The 19,153-nt window shown below is 43.6% G+C and overlaps 1 protein-coding gene across 5 annotated transcripts in view; it reads left to right on the forward strand.

Moving 5' to 3' along the window:
* The first annotated feature begins 5,192 nt into the window (after positions 1–5,192).
* The window catches only part of DHX35 (DEAH-box helicase 35), a 64,942-nt gene continuing 50,981 nt past the window's right edge, over positions 5,193–19,153 (forward strand). For all 5 annotated transcript variants that reach the window (XR_004808962.2, XM_025470066.3, XM_049100790.1 and 2 more), the window contains exons 1-3: positions 5,193–5,344; positions 9,799–9,932; positions 14,230–14,322. Coding sequence is in view for 4 of the 5 variants with exons in the window: in XM_025470066.3 (XP_025325851.1) it covers positions 5,305–5,344; positions 9,799–9,932; positions 14,230–14,322 (267 nt within the window). In the remaining variant the exon portion in view is untranslated. The remainder of the gene's footprint in view (positions 5,345–9,798; positions 9,933–14,229; positions 14,323–19,153) is intronic.

Below are 19,153 nucleotides of genomic sequence, written 5' to 3' on the forward strand. Positions count from 1 at the left end.
GTGGCCCCATGGGCCTCATTTCATCAGATGGGTGTATTGACAATGATTTAGCAATCTAATATCCTGGAGCAGGGGCAGAAGAGGACACTGACAATTATCCCAGATTCCTGGTCCGGTGGCAGGCCATGCAACTGGTTTCTACACCCTGCTAATCAGGATCGGTATGGCTGGGGAATCCTGTTTTTGCCCAGTCTTGTTGGTGTGGACAGACCAAAGCACGAGAATTAAACGGTAGCTTCCTCCTCCTGATTTGGCCAAAGCAAAAGAGATCTGTAACAGGGAAGGGTGTTGTCTGCCACATAGGCACATGCTAATGCACCCAATTGTGAGCATGCCTGTGGGTTTTCATGTGTGCACCAGGCCTCCATTATGGTCACCAGGTTATTTGCTGGGTTCATGCCTTAATCTGGGCTGAGGCTGGCCAGACAACCGGTTCATGTCTGGGTGTAAACAACTTGGGCCTAAGCCTCACACAGGCATATTGTTGGTTGAAACCATTTGCAGATTGAAATAATTTCCTATGTTCTGTCTTTGACCTCACAGCAAAGTATCACTGGATAGCTGTTATTCCCGATAACCAGGCAAAGAAACTGAAGCTCAAATGAAGCGGCATATACTAGGTCACAAGGCTGATTAACAGTGATGCAGGCATTGAACACAGGTTTTCAGATTGTGAGTCCAGTACTTGGTTGTATGACTGTCTGTCTGCAGGGAGTGTGGAGGCATTACCGGGTGTACCTTGAGAAATGGCAGTTAATACACTGATGAACTGAGACATTGGGTGTAGAGATTTAAATAAACTTGGAAAAAAAATAAAGATGACCCTGTGAAGTATTCAGACAGAAACCTGATGATAAACCCTATGACGTTTCTCTGATGTGTGCCCAGACACTGATCCACCAGGACAGGTGTCTAAAGCTATGAATGAGTTTATATTAGGAATACTCTGTGATCATGGACCATGTACCTTATGTCAAATATATTCACATAAGCATTATTACACTAGTTTCACTGGTGCCTCATGCCTGGAAAGATACCCTAGTTTGCCAGGCAGAGTTTCAGTTTATGCCTGTGAGATCCCCCTTTCGGTCAGAGATATGTCCAGTTTGAACAGTTAAGCATACTATCATTCTACCTTGAAAGCACCTGGCAGGTCTGAACCCTCCCCAACTCATCCCAACTGTATAGATAGGCATTGTCTCTCCGACCAACATACAGAGACTCCCTGGTAGCCAAGTCTCTTTCCTGGTGGACCTCCATACCTCTATACTCAGTCCTTGCGGCTAAGTTACACTTTTGCTTATGCTAATACATGTGTGAACTTGCTCGTTTGTGTGTAAGCCAACAAACCAGACAGGTTTGCAGATGTTACAAGTTGCAGAGGGCTACACCTAGACCCAGGGGGGAAATCCCAGTGTCTTGTAATTCTGCAAAGGACTATTTCTTTTCAGGCTCGGGTAGAGCTCTCTCTGATCTGGCTTCATGGAGGAGATCCAAGGGCAGTTAGGATTCTTCTTAGGAAGTCAAGAGTCCTAGCGCAGAATTGAGCGGTGGTGTAATGGACATCTGTTATTTTTGCTTCCTTCATTGCATCTTTGCTAATTTCACTCTGAGATTTCCCTCTGAGGAACCTTCTGTTTGTAACTCTGGGTCTGTGTGGTTCCGGTGAAGCTGACCACACCTGACTTGGGGTGGAATGTGTGACCTAGGTTTAAGCCAGTCAGTATGTCCTATCCCACAGCCCTGGTGATTGGTTCAGGGATGGATATACGGTCAGTCAGATACTTTGGCTAGGGATTTTTCAGAAAGAGGCTTGATGCTAGGGATGTCAGCTGACGTAGCCATGTGACACTCATGTCAGTAGAAGGCAGAATGTTAATGTTCAGAAATGAGTCTTGATTATGTCCTATCTCTCCCGATGCAGCTGTGTCTCAGCTGTGAACTACTCTTGGACTTTTTAAATTGTACGAGCCATTTTTGCACAAGAGAGAACAGATTGGGTTTTCTATCACTTGTTATATAAAAGCCTTAATGGATATAAGGATGAAAACCCCTAAATCCTGTGCCTCCTAAAACATGGCCAACATGGTCAGACTGGAAATGTTTCAAAGCAGAAAGGAACAATTAACTACCATAGACACAGAGAAACTTCTTTAATGTATCCATGCAACATGATTTTGGGGAATATTATCTTTCATGAAAAACCAATTATCATTCTGAAGTTGTAAAATATACCCCCATGTAACAAAATGATCAGACTTTCAAGGACTTGTTTGCAATGAAGTGAGTAAATTCTGGATGCCATCTCAAGAAACAAGTTTTAATTTTAGAGTAGTTATTTTAGGTCAGTCTTTCTGAAAATAGTTAAGAAGGATAAGAGTCTATTAAGACCACTCCTAGTTTGTGACAATACAACCACCCTATCAGCATCTAGGTTACTAGGTGTTTTCTCTATAAAAGTCTGTGAGAGCAAAACAACCCTTTAAGGACCAGCCAAGCCCTGAGAATTTTCTGAGTCCAATGAACTAATTCTCATCTAGGACAGCTAAGCTCTGATGGTTTTAAATGGCCCATGTGGGTGAAAAACCACTGGCTTGGAGATTAGAAAGCCTGAATTCTAGTTTCAGTTCTGATATGAAACTTAGCTCATTGAGTCTGACCAAGTCCTTTTAAACTCCCTTTTAATGAGCCAAAGGGTTGTTTTTTTTTTTCTATAAAAAAGAATTTAGGCTAGACATTGACTAAAGTCTCCTCCAGCTTTTAAGATTATGATCCAGTAATTTGGGCATGGCCAATCTGCTGTCTCTTTAAAAGTAGGAAGACTTCTTCACATAAGTCAGAGTAATTTATAAGATATAGAAATAATAAAAAGTGGCATTCATTTCATTTTCCCTTGTATTCATGAATAAACCTCATTTTTTATACTTAAGCTGTTAGTGAAAAAAAAATATAGCCAGGGAGGATCAGTGTCATGAAGAATTAAAAATAATATATAAACCATGGTGTTCACATATACATTACTCAACAGGTACCAAATTTGTTATTGGGCTCTGAGTATGAATGTGACATGATCTTTGTCCTTAAGCTCCCCCACGCTAATAGTGGAGGCAGATGTAACTATAGTTCAACTAAAAGTTACCACAAAGGTGAGCACACAGGCCCTGAGTCTACAGAGGGGGAAGCCAGTGAATTTAGAGTATTCTTAGAGCTGCCCATGTAAGGGTATTTTAAGGATGAATGAAGATTTCCTGTCAGAGAGGTTATGTATTGAGCCCTATTATTATTATTTATTATTTATTATGGAAATAAAGGGGATATTTGGAAAATGAATGTATGCATGTAAATTCTGATCCCCCCCCGCCCCCATCCCGTGGATTTGCTGTATTTGAGTTAACCAGAGCCAACGTTGACTGAATGCTTATGTCATACCCTGTTAGGTATTTTACATGTGATCTCATTTAACAGAACCTTTGAAGACATTTTACAACTAAGATTAGATGACAGGTAGGCTCCAGGAAATGGCAGTTAGGATTCCAAATCATGTCTGCTTATCCCCAAAGCCCTTGATCTTTCCATAACTGTGCCATTACTCCTAAAGAATGCGGAGTTTTCTTCACAGCTGTAAAAAATGCATAAATTCTGAAGTGTCTCCCTTCTTTCCAAATGAGTTGTCTACCCATACAATATTTCCTCCCTTCTTTGGATTAGTGGAATCTTTCTCTAGCTTGTTGATTGGAAGAACCACCTGTGGAGCTTCCTACAAAATGCAGGTCTTGCATGCGCCTGGAGATTCTGACTCGGGATTGGATCAGGGTGTAAAATCTGTACTTTTTTTTTTTTTAAGGGTTTTATTTATTTATTTATTTATGAGAGACGCAGAGAGAGAGAGAGAGAGAGAGAGAGAGGCAGAGACAGAAGCAGGCTCCCTGGGGGAACCCGATGTGGGACTGGATCCCAAGACCCCAGGATCACGACCTGAGTCCAAGGCAGACGCTCAACCACTGGGCCACCCAGGTGCCTCTAGAATCTATTTTTAGAGTCCAGGGTGCTAAGCATGACACGATGGACCGCGGGGACACCTGCACCGCGATGTTTCTAGCAGCGATGTCCACAGCAGCCAAACTGTGGAAGGAGCCTCGGTGCCCATCGAAAGATGAATGGATAAAGAAGCTGTGGTCTATGTATACAATGGAATATTACTCAGCTATTAGAAACGACAAATGCCCACCATTTGCTTCAACGTGGATGGACCTGGAGGGTATTACGCTGAGTGAAGTAAGTCAATCGGAGAAGGACAAACATCATATGGTCTCATTCATTTGGGGAATATAAAAAATTAGTGAAAGGGAATAAAGGGAAAGGAGATAAAATGAGTGAAAATATCGGTGAGGGAGACAGAACACGAGAGACTCCTAACTCTGGGAAACGAACAAGGGGTGGTGGAAGGGGAGGTGGGCGGGGGGTGGGGGTGACTGGGGGACGGGCACTGAGGGGGGCACTTGGCGGGATGAGCCCTGGGGGTTATGCTCTATGTTGGCAAATCGAACTCCAATAAAAAATAAATAAATAATTTAAAAAAAAGAATCTATTTTTAGCAAGCACTGGGATCCTGGGCGCGGACTGGAGGAAACACCGGGTTAACGCCCTAGCCTAACTGGTGCGCCCATTTCCAGGCCTCCTACTCCCCCCCGTTTCTTCCCAGCTGATTTTCAGCATTCCCCTTAAGGCTCCGGGAGACTTCCATCCCCCTTCCCGCTGCTTTATTCGCTGCTAATAATAAACACTGCGGGTCATGGAGCACGCATGCATTCCCTCATTCTTCACCCTCGCCTCGGACAGGAGCTGCGGGAAGGGGCTGAACCTGCAGCACCGGGCGAACCCTGGGCCCCCGATAATCATTTGCTGGACCAGCAAACCCACGAGGTGGTTCCTATTCACCTTCATTTGCAAATAGGGAGATATGCAAAAAGGCGACAGTAAAGCTGGGACAGCCTGTAACGCAATCGGTATTTAGCGGTTAATCCGGGACGCCGCGGGCAGGCGCAGGACCCCCGCGCCCCCGAGGCTCGCCCCTCCGAGGTGCAGGGGCGCCCCGGGGAAGACCGCCGGGAACCCTGACGTCACACTATCCCCCCCAACATGGCGGGCGGTCACGTGGGCCAGGGGCGGGGCCGCAGCGCTCCGGGAGAGCCGGCGTAGGTCACGTGGCTCGGGGGACGCCGCCTCGCGGGCCACGCCCCCTGCCCCTCCGGGTGCTCCCGCGCCGCGGAGGGGTGGAGTCTCCTCGTGACCTTTCACCCCAGCATGGCTGCGCCCGTGGGACCGGTGAGGTTCTGGCGACCCGGTAAGGCCCCCTGGCCCACGCTGGGCAGATGCGGCGGCCTGACTCTGGTCCTGGCCCCGCCGCCGGCGCCCTGGGGCCTGCGGACCTGCCTGCGGGCCTGACCTCAGCGGGCTGCCCCCGCCGCCCGGACTGGTGGGCGGGCTCCGCGGCTCGGGCGCCCTCGGTGGTCGCGGCGGACTGCGGCGTGCGCACCCCGCCTGCGCGGGAACCCGTGGCCCGCGGCGTCGGCTCCCCCGGCCTCGTTTTCCTCCCTCGGGCTGCCGGCCCTGCCGGACGCTGGGAAAGCGCCGGGCGCCCGCGCGGGTCCGGTTCCCGCCGCTCGAGCCGCGCAGTCGGCGCTGCCTGGGTTCGACTCTGCGGCTCTGCCCTCCGAGGGAGCGGGGTTCCTTCGGGCAAGCCGCCTGGTTCTCGTGAGCCTTAGTCTCCTCACCTGTGAAATGGGTAGACTAAGAAGTGTCGTGTGGGCCTGGGAAGCGAACACGGCGCCTTGTCGGACCCAGAGAAAGCGCTCATGAAACGGGAAAGTATCTTACGTTGTTTTAGGGTGATTCTTGCCCATCCTGGGTGTCCGCCGGAAAATGACCACCCTCCTTCGTATGGGCTGCCGCCCACTTTCCCTCCGTCTGGCAAACACGAACGTTAGTCAAAACGCTTTGCCTGATTTAATTTCCCCATTAATCAGGATTTTATTGAATGTGTACTTACCAGGTCCTGTTAGATGCCTTACTTCCTCCCCTCCCCTGTGAAAACCCTTACGTTTCTTACCAGTTAACCAGCTTACCTTCTTCCACCACTTGCACTTCTGCAGACCTGGATGTGCAAAGTACATTGCAGCAAAAAATGAAATGAGACAGAGAAGGTAATACAAGGAAACCTTTTATTTATTTATTTTTAAAAATATTTTATTTATATATTTATTATTTCATCAGATACAGAGAGAGAGAGAGAGGCAGAGACCCAGGCAGAGGGAGAAGCAGGCTCCATGCAGGGAGCCCGATGCAGGACTCGATCCCGGGACCCCAGGACCACGACGAGGGCGGGAGGCAGATGCTAAACCGCTGAGCCATCCAGGCTGCCCCAAGGAAAACTTTTAAAGAGTATTTTAGAGTGATGCCCTGAATGCTAACCATACATATAAGTGATGTGGGAGATAAGCCAAAGCAAGGGATGCGTTCATTCTTTTTAAAAATCTGTAGTTTTCCACTTCATGACCGTTCTACTCAGTATTCCAGATTGTCAGCCAGGTATCCATGCTGAATTTTATTTACAGCCGGAACTAAGATCCCATTAGGTGATGAGATACTCTCTATTTTATTTATTCGAGCCTTTAATAACAGGTCAAAGTGTTAAGTATAATAAAGGCCTGAATGAATTGTTGCAAATTAGGACAGGGTACTATTTTGGTTAAAGAGCATGTGGTTACTTGAAGAGTTCTATTTAATTATTTAGTTCATTTGTTGAGGGTGTACTTAACTGAACACCTAACCTTGTGATCGAGAGGCAAATAGAGATGATCAGGCTGGGGCTCCGCTCTCAATATTTATTCTCTTTCTCAGTTTTAATGTGAATTTAGATGTCCTTGAGCTATTAAAACAAGGCAGAAAGAAGTGGTGGTAAGGAAGATAGGTTTATGAGTCAGACTGTAAAGCTGTCCTTGACTGCCATTTACTAACCTGGTGACTTGAGAAAGTCACTTGAGTACTCAGAGTCTCAGTGACCTCATCTGTAAATTGGCATAACAACACCTCCCCAAAGGATTGTTTTGAGGATTAAATGAGAATACATGTAAAGCTCTTAGTACTGGATACATGTTAACTATTAGAATTCCATAGAAGCCAACAGAAGAGAGGGAAAGATTGAATGTATGGATTGGCAATACTTCATAATGGTAGTGATGTTTTTGAGTGAACATTGAAGCACAAATAAGGCCCTGTTCCATGGAGAGGTAGGAGTATGGGATTCTGGGCAAAGGGTGTAGCATGAGCAAGGCAAAGTGGGATGTGTGTCTCGGGAATGTCCAAAAAACCAAAATAATTGAATAGCGAGATGTTGTTAAGTGATAGGGTATATTTTGGGGCAAAGCAGGCGATAACATTATTCTATTTCTATTTCATTATTTTAAAAAATGGTGATCATGATCCCACTACATTCACTTCATAATCCACTAATAGGGCAGCAGTTAAACTGAAAAACCGAGCTGAAAAAAATGAAAGTAGAAGGAATGCTGGGTGGGGGTGGTTGGGGAGTACAGCTGTCAGCCTTGTTTTGTAGATGGAGAAATGAAGGCATTACGGTTTGCAAGATTGCAAACTTGTTACTCCCTTAAGTATAGAGACTACTCCTGAGGGAAAGGGAACACTGGGCAATCAGAATGGATGGTGGGATGTAGTAGAGGGAAGCAGTACTGGTTTGGCTGAATGAAGTCTTATAAGGAGGAGACATGCTCTTTATTGACTGACAGTAGCTCTTGTAAAACATCTTATAACAAAATATACTGAGGTGGACTTGGCTGTAGGTTACAGACAGGGAGGGGTGGGGTAGTGAAGAAGACACCTGGATGTATTAAACCCTGGTGTGGGAGGAAGGAAGAGACCTTGCAGGAGTAATGCTAACATAGTCCAAACAGACTGTAAAGGTCTAAAACATTTTGGAAAGGAGGGAATTTGTGACAAAAACAGAGCTGATGAGGATGAGCTATTCTTTGCAGTATTTTTCTTGGGGAAGGGTTACAAGTAGTTATTAAGAATTGGCGGTAATAAGGGAAGAAAGAAAAGGAGACTTGCCTCTTTGAGCACAGGCTTTGTTCCAGGTCCTGTTCTATCTTTTATCTTGTTGAAAGGAAGGTCAGCATTTTGGCAAAAACAATACAGCAGTGCCCCACTTACCCGATTTTTGGCAATCTTGGACCTCTGGAACATAACTGTGTTCCTAGAAATAAATGGACAAAGAATCAGAGATCTGTGGCAATGACTAAACTTTGCCCTAGGGGGTCTATGGACCATAGACCTATGGGTCTATGACCATGGTCCATGGACCAATATGTTACATTTTGGTGTATTTTTCAGGAGAGGGAGTCCAGAGCCTTTATTAGATTTGCTGAAGGGATTAGGGACCTCCAAAAATGTAAAAATAAATCATCGGGCTAAAGTTGCTTGTCATAAAGCCCCTGTACTTTCACACGGCATCAGACTCTGAGTGCAGAAGGCCTGGGAGATGATAGTTTGGGGGTAATCATCCCTGTAGTGCCCCCAACAGAAGGCTCTGCAGCCAGTGTTTGAACTTCCAGGGAGGGTTTTTATGATTCACAAAGGCATTACACCCCAGTGCTGAATAGCTCTAGCTTTTGAAAAGCTTGTATCCATTGAATTCCAAGTCCTATATCACTTACTACTCTTAGTTCTGTCCAAGGGGCTACCCAAACCAGTTGGCATGAAAGTTACAGAAGCTGATCATAAAAATTGAACCCACGTTCCTCTGAAGGCATTTTCCTTCTCAGGCTAAAATCCATGGTACCTTAAAGACTTTTATATAATGGGATGTGGCTTCCCTATTCTTCACCATCCTGAGCACCAATTTGTCATTGTTGTTACCAAGCAGCTGTTGTGGAAAGCTCTTGTTTCATCTGCTCAGCACAGTGGTTTCTTGGAATAGTACTTCACACACCAGCGACTCTGGTTCTGTGATTCCAAATGGGGGCCGCTGTCTACTGCATCCCGCTCCACTGGCCATGGTTGGTTGGATCAGGCTGGACATTGGACCTAAGATGGAAGAAGAGAAGCCTTCTTTCCCGGCCTCCAGACCACACACACCCTGCCTCCCTCCCTCAGTCTTTTACTTTCTCCCTGCACTAAACTGTGTTCTTAGGAGGAGAAGTAAAAGAAGCAAGTAAGCGGCCCAAGGGTGTCGCTCTGAGGTATCTCTTGCGCTCTAGTCCTTGCGGATGTGAAGGGATGGTGGGAGGTTGTGAGCCTGAGCGGCCTTGATTCCAGCTCCTACTGAGAAGCCAAACTTAGAGGCGGAGAGGCACTGAGATGAGAAGGAGCAAGCCAAGGCAGCATCTGGGGGCCGGGGCCTTGCTGTCCTGCGGTAGTAGCACTTGTCCTCCACCTCAGCCAATTCCCAGTGGCTTTCTGTCACTTGTATTAGTAGTAATGAGTAGTAATATGTGGGGGCCAGACCTGAAAACTTGGTCCTCTGTAATACACCGTTATGTGCGGCCAACTTGGAGCCCAGTGGGACTCTCCTCTCTGTTCTTGCGGTGAAGCTTTTAGGGAAGATTTTTGTATTCTCCCCAGGTCCTTTCCTAGAGGCTTTCCTGAAGTTGAGTATCTCTTAGTAGTTTGAGGTAAAATGCATTGCTTGTGTTATGTCTTCGCCTTTGAATTTGTAATGTTTGCACATTTTTCTGTCCATTGGTTGCATCAGAGAATCTGAAAAAAGCATTTCTGTTACAGGGACAGAGGGACCAGGTGTCAGCATCTCTGAAGAGAGACAGAGTCTAGCTGAAAACTCTGCGACAACTGTTGTTTACAATCCCTACGCTGCCCTTTCTATAGAGCAGCAGAGGCAGAAGCTGCCTGTGTTCAAGGTACAGAGTGAACATGCGCGGTTGGTCGGCCTGAAGCCCGGTGCGGCGGCCTTAAACTTGGTACTGAAGTGAATAGTGTCTTCTTTACTCTTATCACTTCTGTAGAACACGGTGAGCTCAGAGCTGCCCTTCCGAGGGGATTAACTTCAAAATATGTGTGTGTTACTTAACCATATAAGTAAATCTCGAAAGTCCGTAACATTTTTTTTTGTTGGATGTTATGTATTGAAAAACTGGAAGGGGGATCCCTGGGTGGCGCAGCGGTTTAGCGCCTGCCTTTGGCTCAGGGCGTGATCCTGGAGACCCGGGATCGAATCCCACGTCGGGCTCCTGGTGCATGGAGCCTGCTTCTCCCTCTGCCTGTGTCTCTGCCTCTCTCTCTCTCTCTGTGTGACTATCATAAATAAATGAAAAAAAAATTAAAAAAAAAAAAAAAAAAAAAAAAAAGAAAAACTGGAAGGGATTGAATGTCATTCTTTTACCTCCTCTTTGCTTTCAATTATGGACAAATTTAAACATAGAGAAAAGTAGAGGAAATAGTACAACGAACGTCTATGCCTCCAGCTTCAACAGATTACCAACATTAGCTTGCTTTTTAAAGGCAATTTCTTTAAACAAGACGAATTGGGTAACCAAGGAGGTTTCTGTGGAAGAAGTTAACTCCCACTGGCATAGTGATGGCATTTGGATGCTTCTATATTGCATGCACACCCAGCACTTGATTTTATTGGTCTTATGGAATGGACGTATGTTCATCTCACAAGAGACCAAAGCATAAACTAGAATATGTTCATTTATAGCCGTAGTTCTCCAGTGCAGACGTACATGGTCCATGGACTTGCTTTCTCCCTGTTGCCAAGACCACATGGGAAGCCACATTGGAATCAGGAAGTGAGCTGTAGGCCAAAGGCCATTTAGATAGAGCTGAAGAATGTTTTTTTCATATAGCCCCCAATGAAAGGTAATGCACCTTCCCAGCCTCACGTGATGCCCCTGGAATGACCTCAGTAGGTATGGCCACCAGTACCTATGGCTCTCTCTCTTCTGGCCAGTGCTGGGGAAAAGCTGCCAAGTTCTTACGCTAAGGGAGTCCCTTTGTCTACACCATGTTAATTTCTCTTCTATTAATATGTGCTTTCTCCAAATGGATTTGAAACAGAATCCTTCTTAATTTAGCCAAGTCACCTTGATTAGAGTTTTATGAGGCTCCAGACATTTCAGTCATTCACTGAGTCTGGGTTTTTCCCTCAGGCAATTAGCCTTGTCCAGTATGTGTGAATGTAAACCAGTTTGGCCCTCAGGAGATAAGATTATAGGTTGACCATTGTTGCCTCACTGGTGAGGGACACAGTTTGAACTGTGGTGAAGTATCAAGATTCTGGAGTTAGACTTTAGAGTCCATACCCAAGCTCCGTTGTTTTTGTGCTATGTGACCTTGCTTCACCATCTGAGCTTCTGTGTTATCTCTAATATGGGACTAATAACACGTACCTCAGAGGATCATTAGGAGGCCCAGATGAGATAATCCACGTAGAGCATTTAGCAAGGTACCTGGCATATCGTAAATGTTTAAGTACACAGATAATTATTGTTTACTAAGTATTTAATTTTGGTCCTTTGACTTTTCTTCATCCTCCAACTGAACTTATGAGATACAATAAATGAAACACATGAAAAAGTAATCGAGATTTAACATATTGATGGAAATTAAAATGGTATGGGTTCTTGGTAAAAAGTAAAATGGAATTTAAGCATAGTTAGGCTCTCATGAGATATGAAAGATAAATCTAGAAGACAAAAAGGGTGAAAGTGACCCATTCATCAATCCTTCCTCCATTAAAACTAAAAGTAGCTTTAAAAACAAATTGAAACTAAAGGGGTGATATATATAATGTCAATCCCTGTTCCTTGCTGCCGTCACATGGCGGCCTTCTCCTCGACTGCCTCTGGTAGGCTGGCGTTCTTGCTGGGGCCTGGACACTGCTGTGCAAGGTGGTCCTCACACTCTTACACGCCGCCTCCCTGAAGGTTAGTCCCCTCTGCGCCACCAACCCTCCTCCATTTCCCTGCTGTTCATAGTCTCCAAACTGGAAATGTTGTCATGTCCCTCTTGAATGTCTCACCTTCTCTGTGTGCAGCCCTTTGTATCTAATATGTGAGGTGTGAATTACTGCCTTCAGTCTTCTGCTCAGTCTTGTATGCCACCGCCCGGTTTTCTCACAGCACTGACAGCCCATCCATCCAGACCTTGACTCTGCTTGCACGGCTTTCCATAGAGAAGCCCGGGCTACTCTAACTCATTTCCAAACCGCACCTAGAGCTTTTTGTGGGCTTTTGATGATGCCCCTGGCATAGAGTTTGTACTGTTTGCTTGTTTCCATCTTTCTTTTGCTGATGTCATTTCCCTTTCCTGGAATGCCTTGTCTCTTTCTGTCTGTAATCAGATTGTCTTTCAGGTTTTCCTTGACCATCTACCATCTATCTGTCTATCCATCCACCCACTGGTTGGATCTATCATTCACAGAATACCTGCAAAGATCTCAAACCTTTCACCTTTCCCTACCCAGAATGAAAGAAAGCACCAAGTCCAGGCAGCCTACAAAAAAGGGTTTAGACTGGTCAGCAGACCATCTGCAGCAGGATTTGCTGTGGGGGCTTGAGAAATGCAGGTTCCTGGGCTCCACCCTAATCCTATTGAATCAGAAACCCTGTGGGTAGGGCTAGGAATCTTCATTTTTAGCAAATATTCTAAGAGGGTTTCACACTAAGATGTGAGAACTATATATTTAGACCCCAAATAATGCCAAATTCAAAAACCCAAAGCATCCAACACCTTTATGAGCCAATTAGGCAGCATGTTCACTCTCCCAGTCCTCAGCACATTGTCAGTACCCAGTCAGACAGGCTGAGCAGTAGACAGAGTAAGGGGCCTTGGCAGGGTTTACTTCATCCCAGACCAGGCATTTATGGAATACTTTTATGACTTTCCAGACCGTCCGGTACATCTCTTAGCAAATGTAGGGACAAAAATACACTCTAAAGCTAAGCAGATAGAATGTTGGAATGATCTCTTGAATTTTTCTGCTCACACTAAAAGGGTAAAAAAAGAAGGCTCAGTTGAAATATAGATGTAACCTATAGGTGCTTTATTATGAACTTGGATTTATTTATTTAAAGATTTTATTTATTTGAGAGAGAGAGAGAGAGAGAGAGAACACAAGTTGGGGGAGGGACAGAAGGAGTGGGAGAAGCAGACTTCCCACTGAACAGGGAGTTGGATGTGGGGCTCCATCCCAGGACTCCAGGATCATGGCCTGAGCTGAAGGTAGACACTTAACTGACTGAGCCGCCCAGGTGCCCCTGAAATTAGATTTAGAGGTAGAGGCAACAGCATATTCTTTTGGCTTTTTTATTTTTCCCAGTTAATAAATGAACGACTTTATAATTAGATACAATGCATAATTTGTACAAAATGTAAAGGTCTTCTTCACACTCTTGCTCCTTGGCCACCCTCTTCTGCTCCTGGAAGTGGTACAATGACCAGTTTTTTGTTTTGTTTTATTTTCTGCAAGATAGCTTATACATAGCATATATGTGTCCTTTTTTTGAAAACTCAAATAGTGTATTATTTACTGTTTAGCATCGTACATTCCTCCCTTAACATATCTTGTTGACCATTCCATATCAAATAGACATTCGTTCTTTTTTTAAATTCAATTAATTAACATATAGTATATTATTAGTTTCAGAGGTAGAGTTCAGTGATTCATCAGTCTTATATAATATGCGTTGCTCATTATATCACATGCCCTTCTTAACGTCCATCACACAGCACATCCCCCCACACCCTCTTCTCTCTAGCAACTCTGTTTGTTTCCTATGGACATTTTTTATTTTTATACCTGTGTATATTCCATTAATGGAGTGTTTCATAACTGATTTATCACCCTGTTGATTGACATTTAGACTGAATTATTATAAAGAACACTTCAGTGAGTATGCTTGTATATATACCTCTTTGTTCATATGTATCATTAGTATGTTTGTAGTATAACTTCATATAGGTGAAAGTGTTGAATTAAAGGGTATGTGCATTGTATATTTTGGTAAATTATTGCTCTCAATTGCACTTGTTTCAGCTTATCTGGACACCAGCACTGCAAGTTAGAAATATATTTTGATAGTTCTTTTTAAAATTTACTTTGGAAAACAGCTCATCTCATAATGCTTAAATATCTTTGTTTAGGTCTTTTGAGAAAATGCATGGCTCTTTACAATGTATGGTTCTATTTTTCAGCTTAGGAATCATATATTGTACTTGGTAGAAAACTATCAGACAGTGGTGATTGTTGGAGAGACGGGATGTGGGAAAAGCACGCAGATCCCACAAGTGAGTATATACTTAAATGTGTCTTTGTACTTATATTTGGCTGGAAGGATTTTGTAACTTGAGAACTCTCTTTACTATAATTTGCTTTTTAAAGATCTTTTGTCGTAGAGAAAATATTCAATCCCACTAGATATTTTTTATTCAACTTTTGGTTCTTGTGATTGATTAGCTTCAAAGTAACATTCATTTTTGATTTATTATAATTCCAAAATAATGATTGAATAGCCAAGCTCTGAAAGGAACTGTGGGGATTCCTTCAAAGAGGTATAATGCCTGGTTTTTGTCCTCAAGTAGTCACAGTTGAAGAGGAGGGTGAAATGAATGACTGCTGCTCTAGCTGTAAATAAAAATGGAATACCAAAGAATCACATGGTGCTGTGGAAGGAGCCCCTATTATCAAGCAAACCTCTGCTTGTGTGGACAAATGTGAACAGAAGGATTGGGGGGAAGGGCCTTGTAAAAAAAATGACACTTGAAGTAGACTTTGAACAATCAGTGGGAGCTGGCTGGGAAGATACTCTCATCCAGGCAGTATTGTGGTCAGAGATACTGGGGTATGAGAAGGGTCTGGGACTCAGCAAGAATGGAAAGACAAGGTGAAGTCAAAGTTTGTCTTACGAGGCTTAACTTGGAGAGTGAAGAATGCTGTATAAGTGGTCAGGGATGAGAGTCATTGCAGATTTTTCTTTCCTTTTTAATGTAGATTTTTGCTGAAGTATGAAATGTATATCACAGATTATTTCTATCATAATTGTACAGTGTGATAAACTTTCAACAAGCGAATACATGTTACCAGCGCCCAGATCAAGAAATGGAACAGAACATTACCATAGCCCCAGAAGTCCTCTTGTGTCTCCTTCTGGTCTCTTGCCCTCTCTTTCTGCTTCCTATGCGACACACAAGGGTATCCCTTATTCTGGCTTCTAACACCATAGATTAGTTCTATTTTTGAACTTGTAGAAAGAGATAATATGGCTTCTTCTGCCCAACCCAATAATGGATTTAGGTTGTAGCCAAGACACAGTTATTTCTTAAAAGGTCCCTGGGTTATGTAATGTGCAGCTAGGGAGGGGTATGCAGTGGGAATGGACAGCAGTAGAGAAAGGACAACAGAGCACAGAGTGGCCTGGAGGGAGAACATTTGTGCAGGTGGTATCAAAACCCTAGCCAATTACTTAGCTTCTTGCAGAGACACACAGGACAAGGGCCATGTTGAATTACTGAGAGATTATCAGAGGGCAGTAATAATCATTACCACGATCATCATCAAACGGGTAATAAGTAAGTGCTACATAAAGTTGGCACTTAACACGTATTAATCTATTTAATCCTCAGTGACCCTGCGAGGCAGGTACTGATACTATCTGTTTGACAGTCGAAGATGTTAGAGAGCAGTGATGTGGAGGAGGGAACATAGAAAGTGAAAGATGGGCCATGTGAGGAGAGATGGTCTTAGTTTGTTTAGGAGTAAGTCTGTATGGTTATTCAGTCAGCTCAACATAACTATGTTATGTTAACAAAGAACCTGAAAATCTTGGTGGCATAAGAACACAAGGGTTTATTTCTTTCTCCTACCATGTGATCTTCTTGGGGTGATGACCCAAGATGACTGCTCCATATGGTCACTGAGGATGATGACCCAGCTCTTATCTGGAACTTGGGAGTCTTGGGGTAGATGGCAGGATTAAGAGATGGTTCAAGTTTTAGAGCTTGAGACTAGAAGTGGCACTTTTGCTCATGTTTCATTGGACAATGCTGGTTTCACTGCCAGGCCTGATAGCCTTGGGGTGGTAGTATGTGGAATCCTCCCACAGGGGTGGATGGCAGATATTTGGATCCGCAGTACAGTATAGCATAATGATCTGGTCATTTCCCCCAGCAAGGCTTAGCTGCCAGGGAACAGAGAGGGCCAGCTCAGGGGCAAGTCTAGGCAAAGAATGGCCTGGAGGTGAAAGAACAGGGCCTGAGGATCCAGCCTGGGCAATGTGGCAGCAAACAAAGGTGATTTTTTTTTTTTTTTCAATTTTGGAGGAATATTTAATAGGTTCACATGGTTTATTTTTTCAGAAAGATTTTATTTGTTCATGAGAGACACAGAAGGAGAGGCAGAGACATAGGCAGAGGGAGAAGCAGGCTCCCTACAAGGAGCCTGATACGGCACTTGTTCCTGGACCCTAGGATCATGCCCTCAGCCACAGGCAGACGCTCAACCGCTGAATCACCCAGGCATCCCAGTTCACATGGTTTAAAATCCCAAGAGATGTGAAAGAACATCAAAAGAGAAAGATCTCTCTTCTGCTGTATCTTCTGATGCTCATTTCCCTTATGCGGATATAATTGATGGTACTAGTTTCTCAGAGATTTTTCTCACTGTACTTACAAAAAAGTGTGTGTGTATCTTTTTTTAAAACACAAATAGGTAGCATCTATACATGCTTTAATGTACCTTGTTTTTTCTCCTACTCAGTGTATCATTTTTCAGTTACATAGATTGCACATAATTTATTTTGTTAATTCTTAGTTGATAGGCATTTAGGTTGTTCCCAGTTTTGTATTATCACGCTGATGCAGTGAGTCAATTTGCATATAATTTTGCACATATATGGGTATACTTGCAGAATCAGTACAGTAGTTATGGAGTTGCTGGATCAAAGGGCATATACGTTTGAATTTAATGACTTTTAAGGAACTTTTTTTTTTTTTTATAAGCCCTGTGGGTTTTTTTTTTTAATTTATTTTTTATTGGTGTTCAATTTACTAACATACAGAATAACCCCCAGTGCCCGTCACCCATTCACTCCCACCCCCCGCCCTCCTCCCCTTCTACCACCCCTAGTTCGTTTCCCAGAGTTAGCAGTCTTTACGTTCTGTCTCCCTTTCTGATATTTCCCACACATTTCTTCTCCCTTCCCTTATATTCCCTTTCACTATTATTTATATTCCCCAAATGAATGAGAACATATAATGTTTGTCCTTCTCCGACTGACTTACTTCACTCAGCATAATACCCTCCAGTTCCATCCACGTTGAAGCAAATGGTGGGTATTTGTCATTTCTAACAGCTGAGTAATATTCCATTGTATACATAAACCACATCTTCTTTATCCATTCATCTTTCGTTGGACACCGAGGCTCCTTCCACAGTTTGGCTATCGTGGCCATTGCTGCTATAAACATTGGGGTGCAGGTGTCCCGGCGTTTCACTGCATCTGTATCTTTGGGGTAAATCCCCAACAGTGCAATTGCTGGGTCGTAGGGCAGGTCTATTTTTAACTCTTTGAGGAACCTCCACACAGTTTTCCAGAGTAAGCCCTGTGTTTTTTGAATACATTCATATGGTACAAAATTCAAAAAGCACAGGAGAGTAAATGGTGAAGAGTGAATCTCCTGAGCTTTGCTGGTGAAATGGACTAGGTCATTGTGATAGATGATTATATTATTGGTCCGAATACCAGCCTCATCCTCCTTTCCTCACCACGCAGTTCCTCTTCTCTGAGACCAGCATAACTTCTTGTGACGCTAATTTGAGTTATGGCCTAGGAAAATTGGACAGGCTGAGGAGCTGAAGGTCACGGCAAGAATGTGGAGCAGGTTTTTCTCAACACACTGACTTGCTGGATTTATATAATATCTTTCCTTGGAAAAGTACTGCATGCTGAAGCACCAAACACCAGTTTTGAAATTTCACAAACTATTTGTGGAACCTAGATGATATTTTTTCCTAGAGCTCTGTCAAAACAATGGACTATGAAAATAAGCTCTTTGCTATAATTTTTATTAGTGCTGTTTTTGATGGAGTGCTTCCTTATCCCACTCCTTAATGAGAAGATCAGATTTGGTGACCCTTAAAAAGAGGAAAGATGGAATCCAGCATGACATCCACTGCCTTTTGATAGCAACACTATTCTTGCTTTTGCAGCATCTTTAAATTTCCATATGTCAGCAGTCATCAGCATGCAGGAGTCTGAATCACAGGTGTATCAAGGAGACTGGCTTTATGGGCAGCTTGTTTATTTTATGGGAGTTCTTTTTCTTTCGCTTACCACTGTTACTAAGAGAGTGACTGCAAGTATGTGTGTTTTATTTTGGATGGTAGAATTATGTGTCCTGGTTATGTGGCAGGGCTGTGGTTTGCCAAGCTTAAATCCCAGCTCTTAGATTTTTATCTGTGTCCTTGGACAAGTTATGTGATCTCTTTGCTTATCTCTAAATTGTTGATGATGCTGTTACCTTCCTTATAGGATTTGTTGTGAAGATTAGATGGGATGGGCTTATGCATGCAAGGTGCTCAGCATAGTTCCTAGCACCTAATAATGTCCGTGAATCTTAGCTATTATTTCTTGTAGCTCTGTTTTTGCATTTGTGTTGATTGGCATAGTTGGTAGTGTTTTGTGTATGTATTCAATACAAGAGAGAGAGAAACTTTACAGTTTTTATAGCAAAAAACCTACATCATCTAAAACATGTTGTTCCTTACAGTCATTTTTTTAAACTATTATTTCTAGCTAATTTTAGACTAACAGAAAAGCTGCAAAAATAGCACAGAATTCCCGTAAACCTCTCCCACCACTTCCCCTAGCACAGTAATCAAAAGCAGGGCATCACTATCGCTATAGTGCAGCGGCTGGACTACGGATCATATGCATCTCTTCAGTGTTCTCCCTGATGTCCTTTCATAGTTTTAAGATACTAGACCTCTTGTTGCAGGTTGCTGTTACTTCTCCCTAGTCTTCTCTAGGCTGGGAGAGTTTCCTCATTCTGTCCTCCTCATCTTTCATGACCTTGACGTTTTTGAAGAGTACTGGGCAGTTATTTGATAGGACACGTCTCA

The sequence above is a fragment of the Canis lupus genome, chromosome 24 (genome assembly GCF_003254725.2).
Source record: "Canis lupus dingo isolate Sandy chromosome 24, ASM325472v2, whole genome shotgun sequence".
Classification (NCBI taxonomy): domain Eukaryota; kingdom Metazoa; phylum Chordata; class Mammalia; order Carnivora; family Canidae; genus Canis; species Canis lupus.